Source organism: Lampris incognitus, chromosome 1 (genome assembly GCF_029633865.1).
Source record: "Lampris incognitus isolate fLamInc1 chromosome 1, fLamInc1.hap2, whole genome shotgun sequence".
Taxonomy (NCBI): Eukaryota; Metazoa; Chordata; class Actinopteri; order Lampriformes; family Lampridae; genus Lampris; species Lampris incognitus.
This window is the reverse complement of record NC_079211.1, coordinates 139192626-139206329: the sequence shown is the minus strand read 5'-3', so window position 1 is coordinate 139206329 and position 13704 is coordinate 139192626. Positions and strand designations below refer to the sequence as shown.

At 42.2% G+C, this 13704-nt stretch overlaps 1 protein-coding gene across 2 annotated transcripts in view; it reads left to right on the top strand.

Moving 5' to 3' along the window:
* Window positions 1–2185: 2185 nt before the first annotated feature.
* The window catches only part of skic3 (SKI3 subunit of superkiller complex), a 30466-nt gene continuing 18947 nt past the window's right edge, over window positions 2186–13704 (top strand). For both annotated transcript variants that reach the window (XM_056282510.1, XM_056282503.1), the window contains exons 1-14: window positions 2186–2265; window positions 7491–7584; window positions 7713–7856; window positions 9033–9124; window positions 9434–9509; window positions 9597–9743; window positions 10092–10190; window positions 10572–10680; window positions 10948–11088; window positions 12249–12347; window positions 12546–12670; window positions 12844–12930; window positions 13226–13329; window positions 13494–13620. In XM_056282510.1, coding sequence (XP_056138485.1) covers window positions 2219–2265; window positions 7491–7584; window positions 7713–7856; window positions 9033–9124; window positions 9434–9509; window positions 9597–9743; window positions 10092–10190; window positions 10572–10680; window positions 10948–11088; window positions 12249–12347; window positions 12546–12670; window positions 12844–12930; window positions 13226–13329; window positions 13494–13620 — 1491 coding nt within the window. In that variant the 5' untranslated portion in view covers window positions 2186–2218. The remainder of the gene's footprint in view (window positions 2266–7490; window positions 7585–7712; window positions 7857–9032; window positions 9125–9433; window positions 9510–9596; window positions 9744–10091; window positions 10191–10571; window positions 10681–10947; window positions 11089–12248; window positions 12348–12545; window positions 12671–12843; window positions 12931–13225; window positions 13330–13493; window positions 13621–13704) is intronic.

Genomic DNA, 13704 nt, shown 5'->3' with positions numbered 1-13704 from the left:
TTTGGACTGTAAGAGGAAGCCTGCACAAACAATGGGTGAATATGCAAGCGTCACGAAAATGGGCTGGAAATTGAACCAAGGATCCTTTTGCAGTGAGGTGACAGGGCTAACCACCATGCTTCCCTTATATAATGTACACTACATGGCCTAAAGTATGTGGACACCCAAAAACCACACCCATATGTGCTTGCCGAACCTCTCATTCCAAAACCATGGGCATTCATATGGAGTTGGTTCCCCCCTTTGCTGCTATAACAGCCTTACATTCAGCCATCAGAGCATCAGTGAGGTCAGGCATTGATGTTGGGGAGAAGATCTGGCTCATTGTTGGCATGAAGATCTGGCTCATTGTTGGCATTCCAATTCATCCCTAAGGTGTTGGATGGGGTTGAGGTCAGGACTCTGTGCAGGCCAGTCAAGTTCTTCCACACCAAATTTGGAAAACCATGTCTTTATGGGCCTTGCTTTGTGCACAGGGGCATTGTCATGCTGAAACAGGAAACGGCCTTCCCCAAACTGTTGCCACAAAGTTGGAAGCACACAATTCTCTAGAATGTCCTCGTGTGCTGTAGCATTAAGATTTGCCTTTATACATACATACATACATGTATACATACATGTGTATATACATAGTGCCAACTTTACAGTTGGCATTATGTATTCAGACAGGTGGTGTTCTCCTGGTATCCACCAAACCCAGATTCACTCGTCAGACTGCCAGACAGTAAAACCATGATTCATCACTCCAGAGAGTGAGTTTCCACTACTACGGAGTCCAGTGGCGGTGTGCTTTACACCACTCCAGCCCACGCTTGGTGGTGCGCATGGTGATCTTAGGCTTGTGTGCGGCTACTCAGCCATGGAAACCAATTTCATGACGCTCCAGATAAACAGTTATTGTGCTGATGTTGCTTCCAGAGGCAGCTTGGGACTTGGTAGTGAGTGTTGAACTGAGGACAGATGATTTTTACTCACTTCAGCACTCACCAGTCCTGTTCTGTGAATGTGTGTGGCCTCCTGCTTCACAGCTAAGCTGTTGTTGCTCCAAGACATTTCCACTTCACAATAACCTACTTTTTTTGTGTCTTTTTACACAGTAACAGACTTACAGTTGACCAGGGCAGCTCTAGCAAGGCAGAAATTTGACCAACTGACTTTTTTTTAAAGGTGGCACCCTATGACAGTGTCACATTGAAAGTCACTGAGCTCTCCAGTATGATCCATTCTACTGCTAATGTTTATCTAGAGATTGCATGGCTGTGTGCTTGATTCTATGCATTTATCAGCAATGGATGTGGCTGAAATAGCTGAACCCACTAATTAGGAGGGATGAACGATGTTTCAAAACTCAATTCAAAAGGACATTTTAGGACTGACAGGGCAAACACACAAGGGCCTAAAACCAGTACTTGCACCCTACCTGTGCATTGCTATGAATTATGTTTTGTGCTGATAGTGGTTTTGGACTTACTTCTCCATGGATTGTCACCTTGTCATGATGGAGAAGTATGCGTGGTCCGGAGACCCTGACGGCAATGCCATCTGGAGCTATGCTTCTGGTAGGGTCACCCATGGCAGTAAGGTCAAGGGGGAGGTCCCTGACAAAGAGCAATCCAACCAAGACCTCAACGGTGGAACAGACGGAGGATGATGACTGACTTCAGGGGAGCATCACAATGGCTAGGAAAGCGGATGAAGGCTGCAACAGAAATGGGCCCCCAGTTGTCTTGGACTCCATGCCACTGGATCCTGACCCAGATCTGTCAAGGACCGTGTGGTGGCTATCTGTGCACCAGTCTCCCCACGTTAAACAAAGTCATGCACATGTGTCCTTCAGAGGACAGTCATACCCGCTTCGAGTGACCACCGATGATGATAATGATGATGATGATGATGGTTTTGGATTTGAGGTTATGGTGGGTAGACATAGACAGAACTACGTCTGTATTACAGTATGTTTCAAAGTTGTTTGATTTGTTCTTGACCCAAAGTTATATTATTCATTTACTCATAAACATATATTTTGGGATTTGGATGTTACTGCTGCTGCCAATGATTATTATCGTTGCTCCTTTTTTTTCTTTACGTTTTGTACTTCTGTCTGCCCACTACTTTACATGCAACCTGAAATGGAGGCGCGCTTTTATTTTGAAAACGAAGGGCTCTTCTTCCACGTCACTCGATGAGGAAAGCCAAATTGCCGTTTGCGAACAGTTAAATGGTTGCTGATTCAGCAGGGTGGCGCATCAGGGCAGGTTGCTTATCGTAAGTACTTACTAAATTAGTCAATCACGATCGATAAACGTTTTAAGCCGATTGCCGTCTGAAAGGAAGCAGAGGCTAACAGCGGCTAACGTAAGCGACAGTTAGCTGCATGCTAACCTAGGTTATTGCTTGCTACCTAATTAAACGTGAACGTTAACTTTCATGTCAGCTGGCGCACAGGGCGCACTAGTTACGTCACCTGTCTGTAGGGAGCGTTGACAAATAAACACTGGACAACAAACTTTTTTCAAACGTTTTGCTTCCTGGGAAAAAATAAATAAATCGGAGATCGCGATAGACAATGTCAAGCTGAACACAAAAATAATTTCAGAATCGATGTATCACGTAGGAATTTGGAGAAACATTAAAATAACTTCTATTGAATTTAACACGTTTAATCGCATAATGAAACCCGGTCCAGAAAGTAAAAATCCTAACCGTGTCTTTACTCCACCCATGTATTAAACCCGCTGATTTGGGAAACTAGTCGGTGCAATCTGATGGTTTAGAACATGGGTGGAGTAAAGACACGGTTAGTGTTTTTACTTTCTGGACCGGGTTTTTCCCACCTCTGCATATTGTGTTAGTTCCACTGAGCTTAAGATGTTGTGCAGCGGATTTTCATTTGTACTCGGCATCTGGTGCCTTTCGTGTCAGTGTCCAATAATAGTCGGCCAGTATTGATGGATTCCAGTTGCCCTGATGCATCTTTTCCATGGTCGCAATGTCCTGGTGAAACCTTTCACCGTGTTCATCCCTGACTGCACCAAGAAGGGAAGGGAAGAAGTCCCAAGTTGTGAATGCTGAATCCTCAGACAACATTGATGAGCTAACAGACGTTGTGTGTAGCTATAATCTGCTTTTGTACAGACAATGTGATTCCGACCAAGGCTGTCAAGATTTTCCCTAACAACAAACCATGGGCTTCATCGGCCCTTAAGGGTCTGATTCATCAAACGAAAAATGCGTTTAAAGAGGGCAGTGATACTGTAGTTATGGAAACAAAGAAGGAGATCAGGTCAGAAATCAAAAAGGCTAAACTGGTACAGAGATCAAATAGAAGCTGAGTTGAGCAGCAACAATTTAAGGGTAGCCTGGAAGGGTATGAAATCTATGACTGGCTGTAAAGACAAAGGCAACAGGAACATTGCTCTTGCTGGTTTTAATTCAGATAAAACAGTTGGCTGATGAGTTAAACAAATTTTACTTAAGATTTGATAGTCATGTCTTCACAGATAAAGTGAATGCATTAAAGAACAGCACTAGAGCTCCCCCAGCGTTGACTGTTGATATCAAAAGTGTGGAAAAACACTTCAAAGTCACCAAGTCTAGCAAAAGCCCTGGATCTGATAATATCTGTGGCCAAGTTATTAAAACCTGTGCTGAACAGTTGTGTGGAATCTTTCACACCATTTTCACACTATCCCTTCAGCAACACAGGGTCCTTAAATAATAGAAACATTCCACAATTGTACCAGTTCCCAAGACTAAAACCCCTGTGACATTACATGACTATAGGCCAGTAGCGTTGACACCTCTAATCATGAAGATATTTGAGAAGCTCATTAAAAACGAGGTTTTATTGCAGGTGGAAAAATCCCTTGATCCACTGCAATTTGCATACAGGCCCGATAGGGTGTACAAGATGCCATGCACACTATTAAATTTTCTGTACCGCCATCTTTAGGGGACAAATGCTCATGCTAGGCTGTTGTTTATAGATTTCTCCTCAGCCTTTAACACGATCCAGCCACATCTGTTAGCAGAAAAGCTAATTCATCTCTTCAAACTGGATCATAATCTAGTTGGCTGGACTTCTTGACTGATAGGTCCCAGTGTGTGTCCTTTTCCAATCAGCTGTGCTCGTCAACCGGTTCCCCTCAGGGTTGTTGCCTCTCCCCGTTACTCTACATCTTGTACATTGACTGTCGCAGCAACCATACCAATAGATACATATTCGGATTTGTGGATGATTCAGTGATTGCAGGTCTTGAAGGGGAGGAGGAACAACATGGACTAGTAGTCGATGATTTTGTATCTTGGTGTGATGAGTCCTTTCTCCACTTAAATGTGTCTAAAACTAAAGACATGATAATCAGCTTGAGAAAGACTCCTCCTAGTCCTGTACCAACCAGCATTAAAGGTGCTGACATTAAGCTCGTGGACAGCTACAAATATCTGGGGGTTGTTCTCGACAGCAAACTGTGCTTTGAAATTCACGTTGCTTCCATATCAGAAATGGTCCAACAGAGACTTTTTTCCCTGAGGAAAATGTGTACATTTAATGTCCAGATGATGACTCTCTTTTACAGAAGTTTTATTGAAACTGTTTTAATGTACTGTATTGTTGCTAGGTGTGGTATTTTTGACTGTGCCCAATAAAAAAAGGCTTGATAGACTGATCAAATGGGCTATTTCAGGGAGAAGGCAAGCCCAGCTTACCGACCTTTATAATAGGAAGGTGTTCAGAAAGGCTACTTCCCTTCTGGAGTGCCAAGGTCACCCCCTTCGGCCAGAGTTTGAGCTGTTACCCTCGGGTCGTTGGTAGAGGATGCCCTGCATTAAGACTAAGAGATACAAGGCTTCCTTTGTCCCCACTTCCATTCAATTGTTAAATGGTAGATAGTATTTATCTGTTGTCTGCAGATCTCTTGTTTCCATGGTCTGTATATTTGAACTCCTTTGGTTCTCCTTGCGCGCTATGTCCTGTTGTTTTTTGTTGTCCATCAGTGATGTGTCAATTGTGTCTTGGTGTTTGTATGTTTTGTTTGTGTGAGAGTATTATATATACTGGCTGCCAACTCATTTCCTTGTAAGGGACAGTAAAGATACTTTGACCGAATTTTCAATGACATGTTGCACTTCATGGTTTTGTATGCTTTAAGCATGTTGTCCAGCAGCTCAGTGTAGTTTGGTGCTCTGTAGTTGCCAAGAAAATTCGCAACAACATCCTTAAGTGCCCTCTGCTATTTTCTCTGGCCCCACTAGCAGCTCTTCTAACTCCCTGTCATCGATGACCTGTCTGATTTATGGACCAACAAAAATGCCTTCCTTCATTTTTGCAAACATCTGTCTCAATAGCGAAACCCATCATCTTCTTTGTTTATTGCTTTCACATAGTTTTTCATCAGTTATATGACGAGGAGGCAGAAATATCTTTGTGGGGTCGACAAGTGGCTTATGCGCCACACTTTTCTGCCCTGGAACGAAATGCTTACGGAGCCGCCAGTTCTTTTTAAAATGTAATTTGACTCTTTAGCACGGCTATCCCATTCACAAAAGAGACAACAGTACTTTGTATAGCCGAGCTGCATTCCTAGTAGCCATGCCAATGTTTTTAGATCACCGCAGATGTTCCAGGTGTAATTGTTGTACTGTAAGTGTTTCAACAACAGTTCCATGTTATTGTAGGTTTCTTTCATTTGTACTGCATAGCTAATGGGCACTGAAGGGTGGACATTGCCATGTGTAACAGGACAGCTTTCAGGCTTAACTTTGATGAATCTATAAAAAGACGTCATTGTTGTGGGTCATGCACACAACCCAAAGCCATGAACAATCCCATCAGTGTCAGTGCAGAAACAGAGGTTGTCAACCTGCGTAAAGAAGTTTGTCAAATGTTCTTGACGGTTCTGAAAGACAGAAATTTTTGTACCTGGTGATGGCAAACCCCATCCTTGCGATCTTGAACCAAGTAGTTCTGCTTTAGCTTTTGACAAATCTAAGTCCTTGACCAGGTCATTTAATTCTGGCTGTGTTATCAGATGATGATAACCAGGCATAAAGGGTTCACCATCTGGATCAGTGTGGTTTTCAACATCTGGTTCATGCGTTGTGGCATCTTCATCTGCCTCATCTAGGCTCCATGTTTCTGGTGACTTTGGTACTGGCAAACTCATCATGTGGCAATGGTCTCAAGGCTGAAGGCAGATTGGGGTATTCAATAGATTTCTTATTTTTAGTAGAGAAGCCAGATACATCGGTCAGACAGAAGTAACAGTCCGTCACGTGATCCTTCTGTTCTCGTCATATCATTGGAACTGCAAGTGGCATTGACTTCTGAGTACCTCTGAGCCAAGCTCTCAGGTTGACTGCACATGTTGCACAACAAATGTGAGGAGCCCAGGGTTTCTCTTGGTCACCAATTTTACATCTGGAGTAGAGCTCATAGGCTTTCTTAATAAGGGCAGTCATGATGCGTGTTTGAGCCTTAAGTGTATACTCGCCACAGGTGTAACAGAATGTATCACAGCTGTTGCAACATTGACGAGATATTTCTGCTGTATTAAATCTTCCTGAAGACGGGAGCGTCCGGGCAGCGTAGCGGTCTGTTCGTTGCCTACCAACACTAGGTTTGGCAGTTTGAATCCCCGTGTTACCTCCAGCTTGGCTGGGCGTCCCTACAGACACATTGGCCGTGTCTGCGGGTGGGAAGCCGGATGTGGGTATGTGTCCTGGTTGCTGCACTAGCGCCTCCTCTGGTCAGTCAGGGTGCCTGTTCGGGGGGAGGAGGACCTTGGGGGGAATAGCGTGATCCTCCCACACGCTACATTCTCCTGGCTCAACTCCTCACTGTCAGGTGAAAAGAAGCGGCTGGCGACTCCACATGTATTGGAGGAGACATGTGGTAGTCTGCAGCCCTCCCTGGATCGGCAGAGGGGGTGGAGCAGCAACCGGGACAGCTCAGAAGAGTGGGGTAATTGTCCCGATACAATTGGGGAGAAAAAGGGAGAAAAGAAAATATTCTTTAAGACAATAAATGCTGTTAAGTATACTCACTATGCTATTGCCTGAAGAACTTGTGCATCAACTTCTGTAAGTGTGAGCAGCTTTTATAGCCTGTCTTCCAGCATCTAACCTGACTAAGCGTGTCCAGGCATGCCCAAGACAAGTGCATGCCCAGGCATGCTTGGAGTGACCACAAAACAGCTTGCTTTGTGGGCAATATACTAGTAGACTCTCTGTATGACGGGAAAACACAAAAATATATATATCTACAAAACGGTATGTGATCGGAACATTTTACGGTGATTTTCGTGATCAGCACCCCAAAATCCTTAAAATACACCCAAAAGTGTTCAGGAAGCAAACTCTTCGTTGTCCAGTGTAACCTTTGACTTAAAATGCAGTCATACAAATGTTACCTCGCCAAAGTTAGCGATGCTTTCGGATCCATGTCTTTGATATTACATTGCTTATTCTTTATTGTTTCACTTGGTTCTCAGCAAGATGTCTAACAAGGAAGTGAAAGCGGCACTGAAAAATGCCAGAGAGGCTATCAAACACAAGGAATTCAAAGAGGCTCTAAAGCACTGTAAGGTAAGGAATTGTTAGCGATCCCGTCTAAATAGGCTATTTCAGTGATTCATGATGCGTCTACCTTCAACCTAATGTTCTCCAGTGGAAATATTTAACCATCGGCTTCTTCCCCTTCCACCTGGCTGTAGGCTGTGTTGAAACTTGAGAAAAACAATTATAATGCATGGGTGTTCATCGGCTTGGCAGCAAGTGAGCTAGAGCAGCCGGACCAGGCACAGACAGCCTACAGGAGAGCTGTAGAGCTGGAGCCCGAGCAGCTGCTGGCATGGCAGGTAAGATGGAGAAATATAAATCTGGCCAGTTTGTAGTGACACCGGTTACTGGTTTGTGTAGTACTTTCCATCTTGTACTGCGATCACATCAGCTGAAAATGAAATGGTCACATTCAGTTTGTTGACTTTGAACACAGCCACTGGTGTCACTGAATATTGTGTGTGTGCATATATACTATATGTACCTGTGTATGCATGCATGTGTGTCAAGTCAAGTCAGTTTTATTTGTATAGTCCATTAGATAATATTGTGTTCCTATATAATTGTCAGTGAGGATGCTTATTGATATCATGCCTTATATCAGTCTGGATAATGAGGCCCATGTCAATCAATACACACTGGATTTGAGCACATTTATTCTAATTGTCAAGTAATTGTCAAGTCAAGTCAGTTTTATTTGTATAGCCCAATATCACAAATTACAAATTTGTTTCAGGAGGCTTTACAGCAACACAACGTCCTGTCCTTAGACTCTCGCATCGGATAAGGAACCCCCCCCCCAAAAAAAACCCTTTAACAGGGAAAAAAATAGGAATAAACCTCAGGGAGAGCAACAGAGGAGGGATCTCTCTCCCAAGATGAGGATAACAGAATTATAATGGAGTTATGAAATATATGAAGAATATGATGAGGAGGATGCCAAGCAGTGTCCAGACGCCACCAGAACAGCCCAGGACCCGAGCCACACGACCACCACCATCACCGTGTAGACAAAAAAACAAAACAAAAACACATCAGTCACAAGTCTGAGTGAGAGAAGGATGTAACATTGAAACAGGATAACAAAATTATATGGATTTATAAGATATATAAAAAGAAAATGTGATGAGGGGGATGCCAAGCAGTGTCCAAGTGGTGACCACCATCACCATGGAGACCTGGGAGGACAGACTGCGCATGCACACAAGGGAGACTCATATCACACCATTCACACACACAGAAGAAGAGAAAGGAGAAGATGTCATTCAGACAGAGAGAAAAGACGTGAGAGAAGAGAACAGTTTGCAATAGTCAATAATCTATACTCTATAATCTCGTCGGCAGAACAGTGCTTGGTAAATTCATTGAGACAGAAACCGACCGCCATGCAGCACAGGTTGTGAAGTACTTGTGACGGCAACTAATTGAAGGTTAAGGCAAAAAGATGAATAATCTGAAATTGATTTTTCTTCCAGGGGTTAGCTAATCTCTATGAGAAAATTGACCGTTGGGATTTCAAAACTGAACTACCTGATGTCTACCAGAAACTCGTTGAGCTGTATGCAAGGTATGGCAATGAAAAATGTGATTTTAAAACCTATAATAGGGTACAACTTTTAAAACGCGAGCCATGAGGAAAAAGGTTTGAAAGGTTAAAAACCAAATCCTCCTTATTAAACTTTTAATTAGATTGAAAATAGATAAATAACTGCTTGGTTGTCTTTTTTTTTAACTTTTATGTGAGGTTGTCAGAAATAATGTTACCTAGACTATACACCATGTCATTACTTTACAGAGCAAAATAACTTTAGGTAGTTGACCAATATCATGAACAATTCCTTACATTATTGATCCTCATTCTGTTCTCCATTTGCAGCTCAGATAAAAGCAAATGTTATGAGGTTATCGGAAAATTGTCAGACATCTATCAGTCGGACAGAGAATATTTGATGGTATGTAACTCAAGTACATTTTTTAAGACCAAATGAGCAAAGGGCTTTGGGGCTAAATTTAATACACTAATGCATGTATGTGTTCAGTTGGCAAAGATTTGGCTGCGGCTCATTCAGCTGAAAGAGGAAGATGCTGAGGACAATACAGAAATACTGCGGTTATGGCAACAGATGACATGTCTCCTCTCAGACTGCATTGATGGAGAAGGGCAGGACAATGAAACTCAACAGCACGTAAGATTTCCCTGAGTGCACAATGAATTTCAATGGCATCCTCCTCCATTCACAATGAATATTCTGTCTTGTATAAGTCTTATATAGAATTGTTATTTTGAAATGAATGTATTGACTTTATATATCAAACATATGATACTGCAAATTATCACAGTGACTAAGGCGAGAGACATTAAAAATGGGTTTGTGTCAGAGACCATTAGAATTTGGAGTCAAGACTGGATTATACCCCAGAATTGAGGCTGATGATTAGTCCATGAAACAGTATGCATTCACACAATGCATTTGCTCTACGTTGTCTACCAAGTTCCTCACCACTTTGGTCACTCGTTTGTTTTTTGATGACAGTTGATCACAGCTTTTGAGAAGGCCATGGCTCTCACTGATCCTGTCCCGGGAGAAGAACACAGGAAGCTGTCTGCTGACTACATCAAATGTCTTTCCAAGGTATGTTCCCTCACTTTCCGCATCCAGGACATGGCATGCATGTTCAGCGACGAGACTGAGATTGTTAAAACTTGTGGATCCAGTTGCAGTCTTTTGACTTAATCAGATGTCTTGATGCATGCTCAGTAATCCAGGTAAGAAAATCAAAGAAGGTTGAATCAGTTCATTTGGATACAATGTTAATTGACAGATAGGTGTCATCACTCAGCTAAGTGACATCTTCAGTCTCAACTGAACTGAATGTTCTGCAGTCAGTTTAGACTGAAGATGTCACTTAGCTGAGTGATGAAATATATCTGTCAATAAACATTGTATCCAGATGAACTGATTCAACCTTCTTGACTTAATTAAATGTTGATCACAAGTCTCTCCTCTGTCTAGTTGTCACATGAAGAGTCCAAAATGAAAGGGGCGTGCGAATCCATGCTGTCCCTCTACCCAACTCAAAGTTATCCGCTGGAGGTCCTCTGCGATCACTATCTCAAAACGGGTAATATCTCAAAACAGGTTCCAACAGATAACTTTGAGTTATCCGTTGGAAGTCCTCTGCAATCAATATCTCAAAACTGTTTTCTCATATATTAAGCCCAAAGCCACAGTATCCAGTAATTATTTGCTTAAGAGGGATTTAAATAGCAATATCACTCAGTATGTAATCGGGTGTGGTTTGTAGGTATTGAGAAAATGTTTTGTGTTCTGTATTATTAATTGCCATATATAGCAGAGCCAACATTATAACCTGAAATTTGATTTTTAGGTGACCAGAGTGAAGAAGCAGGCAGCAGTTTCTCTCGTCTGCTGGAGCTGGCCCCCGACAGTGGGTTAGGTCACTTGGGTCTGGGCATCAAAGCTCTGCAGGAGGGAAAATTTGAGCATGCCATTGAAGAACTGGCAAAAGGTTGGTATGTTTGAACAAGCAATGCGTAATGTTCATTAGGGAGGAGGTACTTAAACACCCTGATAGCTACTATCTAGGATTTTTGGCTGAACACAGAGCTAGGATTTTTAACAACTAGTGAAAGACCGATCGATTGCTGTTGACAATTTTGATTGAGCATGTCAAAATATGAGGCCCTCTGATGGGCTGGCGGCCTGTCCAGGGTGTCTACCCGCCTGTCACCCAGTGACTGCTGGGATAGGCTCCAGCATCCTGCGACCCCAATTGGGGTAAGCAGCTTGGATAATGGATGGATGGATGTGAAAATATGATTAGATTGAACAATTTGTGGTTTCGGCTTCATTCTGAAAAATTAAATTTTTAACATTGTCTAGAATCATTATCTAGAAGTAAATTGCGGGGGCAATGTAATTCTTAAAGAAATAATGTTACCGTTACACTGAGAAAGATGCACTCAACCATTAAGTGAGCAAAATGGAGGCCCTCGAGAACATTTTATTATAAGAGAAGACAACGTTGTGCATTGCCAAGGCTGGCAAAGTTGTTATTTATGTATACCCAGGACATCAATCCAATCGGAGTGTTTTCAGCAGCTCGCCTTTACTGTTAACGGGCTGCTCTCCAACTCACCCCTGACCATGTAGACATGCTTATATTCTTAAATAAAAATCAGTAGGTTTGTACATTTGCCAGATATGGGGGAGGGGCATTTTCATTCTGTGATTGGAATATTATTTTCAATTTAAAGATGGAGAATATAAACTTCATTTAGTTCATATTTATATTACTAAAAACATCTTTTGAATATTTAGTAGGAAGTTAACATACATAGTTCATTGATTCAGTTTGGAAGGGACATACAAGAGTATAAATTACTGATCCTCATCCAACTAATGGAATGTGAAATTCTAATTTTGTTATCATATTAAAATAGGTTGTTCTAATCTATTTCAAAAAAGCTTTGATGGAGAAAAACACATTTTGTTCCCTATAAACTATAATTAGTTGTTTTGTTAAAGATTAATCAACAATTGCTTAGTAACACTGGCAGCTGTCAATCAAGGAAATATTTCCATCCCAACCGTGAACAAGTCATGTATATTGGGTTCTTTAAAGTCTCTTTTGACTGTCTTGTCACTTGATTCTCTTTGTTTTTTAAGGCTTGAAGAAGATGGGCTCCATTATGGGATGTTATAACCTAGCTCAGGCCCAGCTCAAATTGCACAGATACTCTGACAGTGCTGCATCCAGCTCCCAAGGTATGGCTGCCTGTATCCGCTTCGCCTTTTAGCTTGACATGACAACACAATGTAACTTTATGCTACAAAACTAGAAGAGGGATCTGAGGTAACAAAGAGAAGGATGTGAACCACAACATCAGGTGCAACATGTCTCGTGTCATCTGAAGTTACCATCATTCCCTTAAGCAGTGTGTGTGATCTTTTGTGTCGTCACAGGCCTGAAACTGTGCGGGTCTGGAGATGAGGAACTGAGGATCAAGCTCCTAAAGCTGAGGCTGGATTCCCTGGTTAGGTGTAGGGAGGAGATCGCTGCAGACCAGGCCCTACAAACATTTCCACAGGTAACATGATATTGTTTTGCATCCATGTCCACTCGTGTGTAGACTGCTGCAGTATCAATGAAAAGATTAGATTTAAACTTGATTACGAAGAGAAATGCACCATACTCTGGACTTCCTTGAAACTAGTCTCTCATCTGCCTCTTTGTTAGTTTGTATATCCCTTATTTTCTTAGATTCCAGGTGCTGAAAATGAACCATTGCTGGTAGCATTTAAAGGAAGAGCATATCTGAACAAAGGACAGATTGATCAAGCCCTCCAGGTAAGATAGTTATCCTGTGGAAAGGTATGGCCTGCTACATGATACAGTGTGAGGTAATATAAGCTAGCTGATAGAAAAATGCAGATGCTGCAGTACAGATGCTTACACTGCACAATAAACTTACAATATTTTGCAATACAGCACAACATTTAGAGCTTCAGCTAACTGTCTCCATATTCTATTGATACATGCCAGAGAAGACAAGACTTCTGCATTTCTTAAGATACAAGAAAAGTGGATGGACAAAACAATATTGAAAAATGACATTAATTTCCTTCCCTGGCTTCCTCTGCAGGTGTCATCTGAGCTACTGGCCTCCCAACCTGGCTTAGCTCAGGTTTCGGTACTGAGAGGACTAGTTCAGTTAGCCCAGGACCAGCACCAGCTGGCAGAGCAGAGGTAGGCTAAACTTGTGTCTTTGTCTTCTGTGTGTGAATGCATCTGTGTCTGTGTGTCGGCCATCTTCTGTACATATTGGCCAAATTAACACAGGCAATTTAAATAGTGGAAACTACTTTGTACTAAGTGGTCTTTCCTGTCTTACTGTTCCATATGCTGTGTAGTTTCCTGCAGGCAGCAGCCCTGAACCCAGACTGTGGGGAGTACTATTTCCTCCTGGGGAAGCTCTACTGGGACATGGGAGGAGAGACCCGCCGAGACAGGAGCAAGGCCCATACAAATTTGCTTAAGGTTTGCAGGATTTACATTTAGGGAAAAATGGTTGAATTTTTTAATGGCTAAGGATAATCTCTTCATAATAGTGCTGCGATTAAA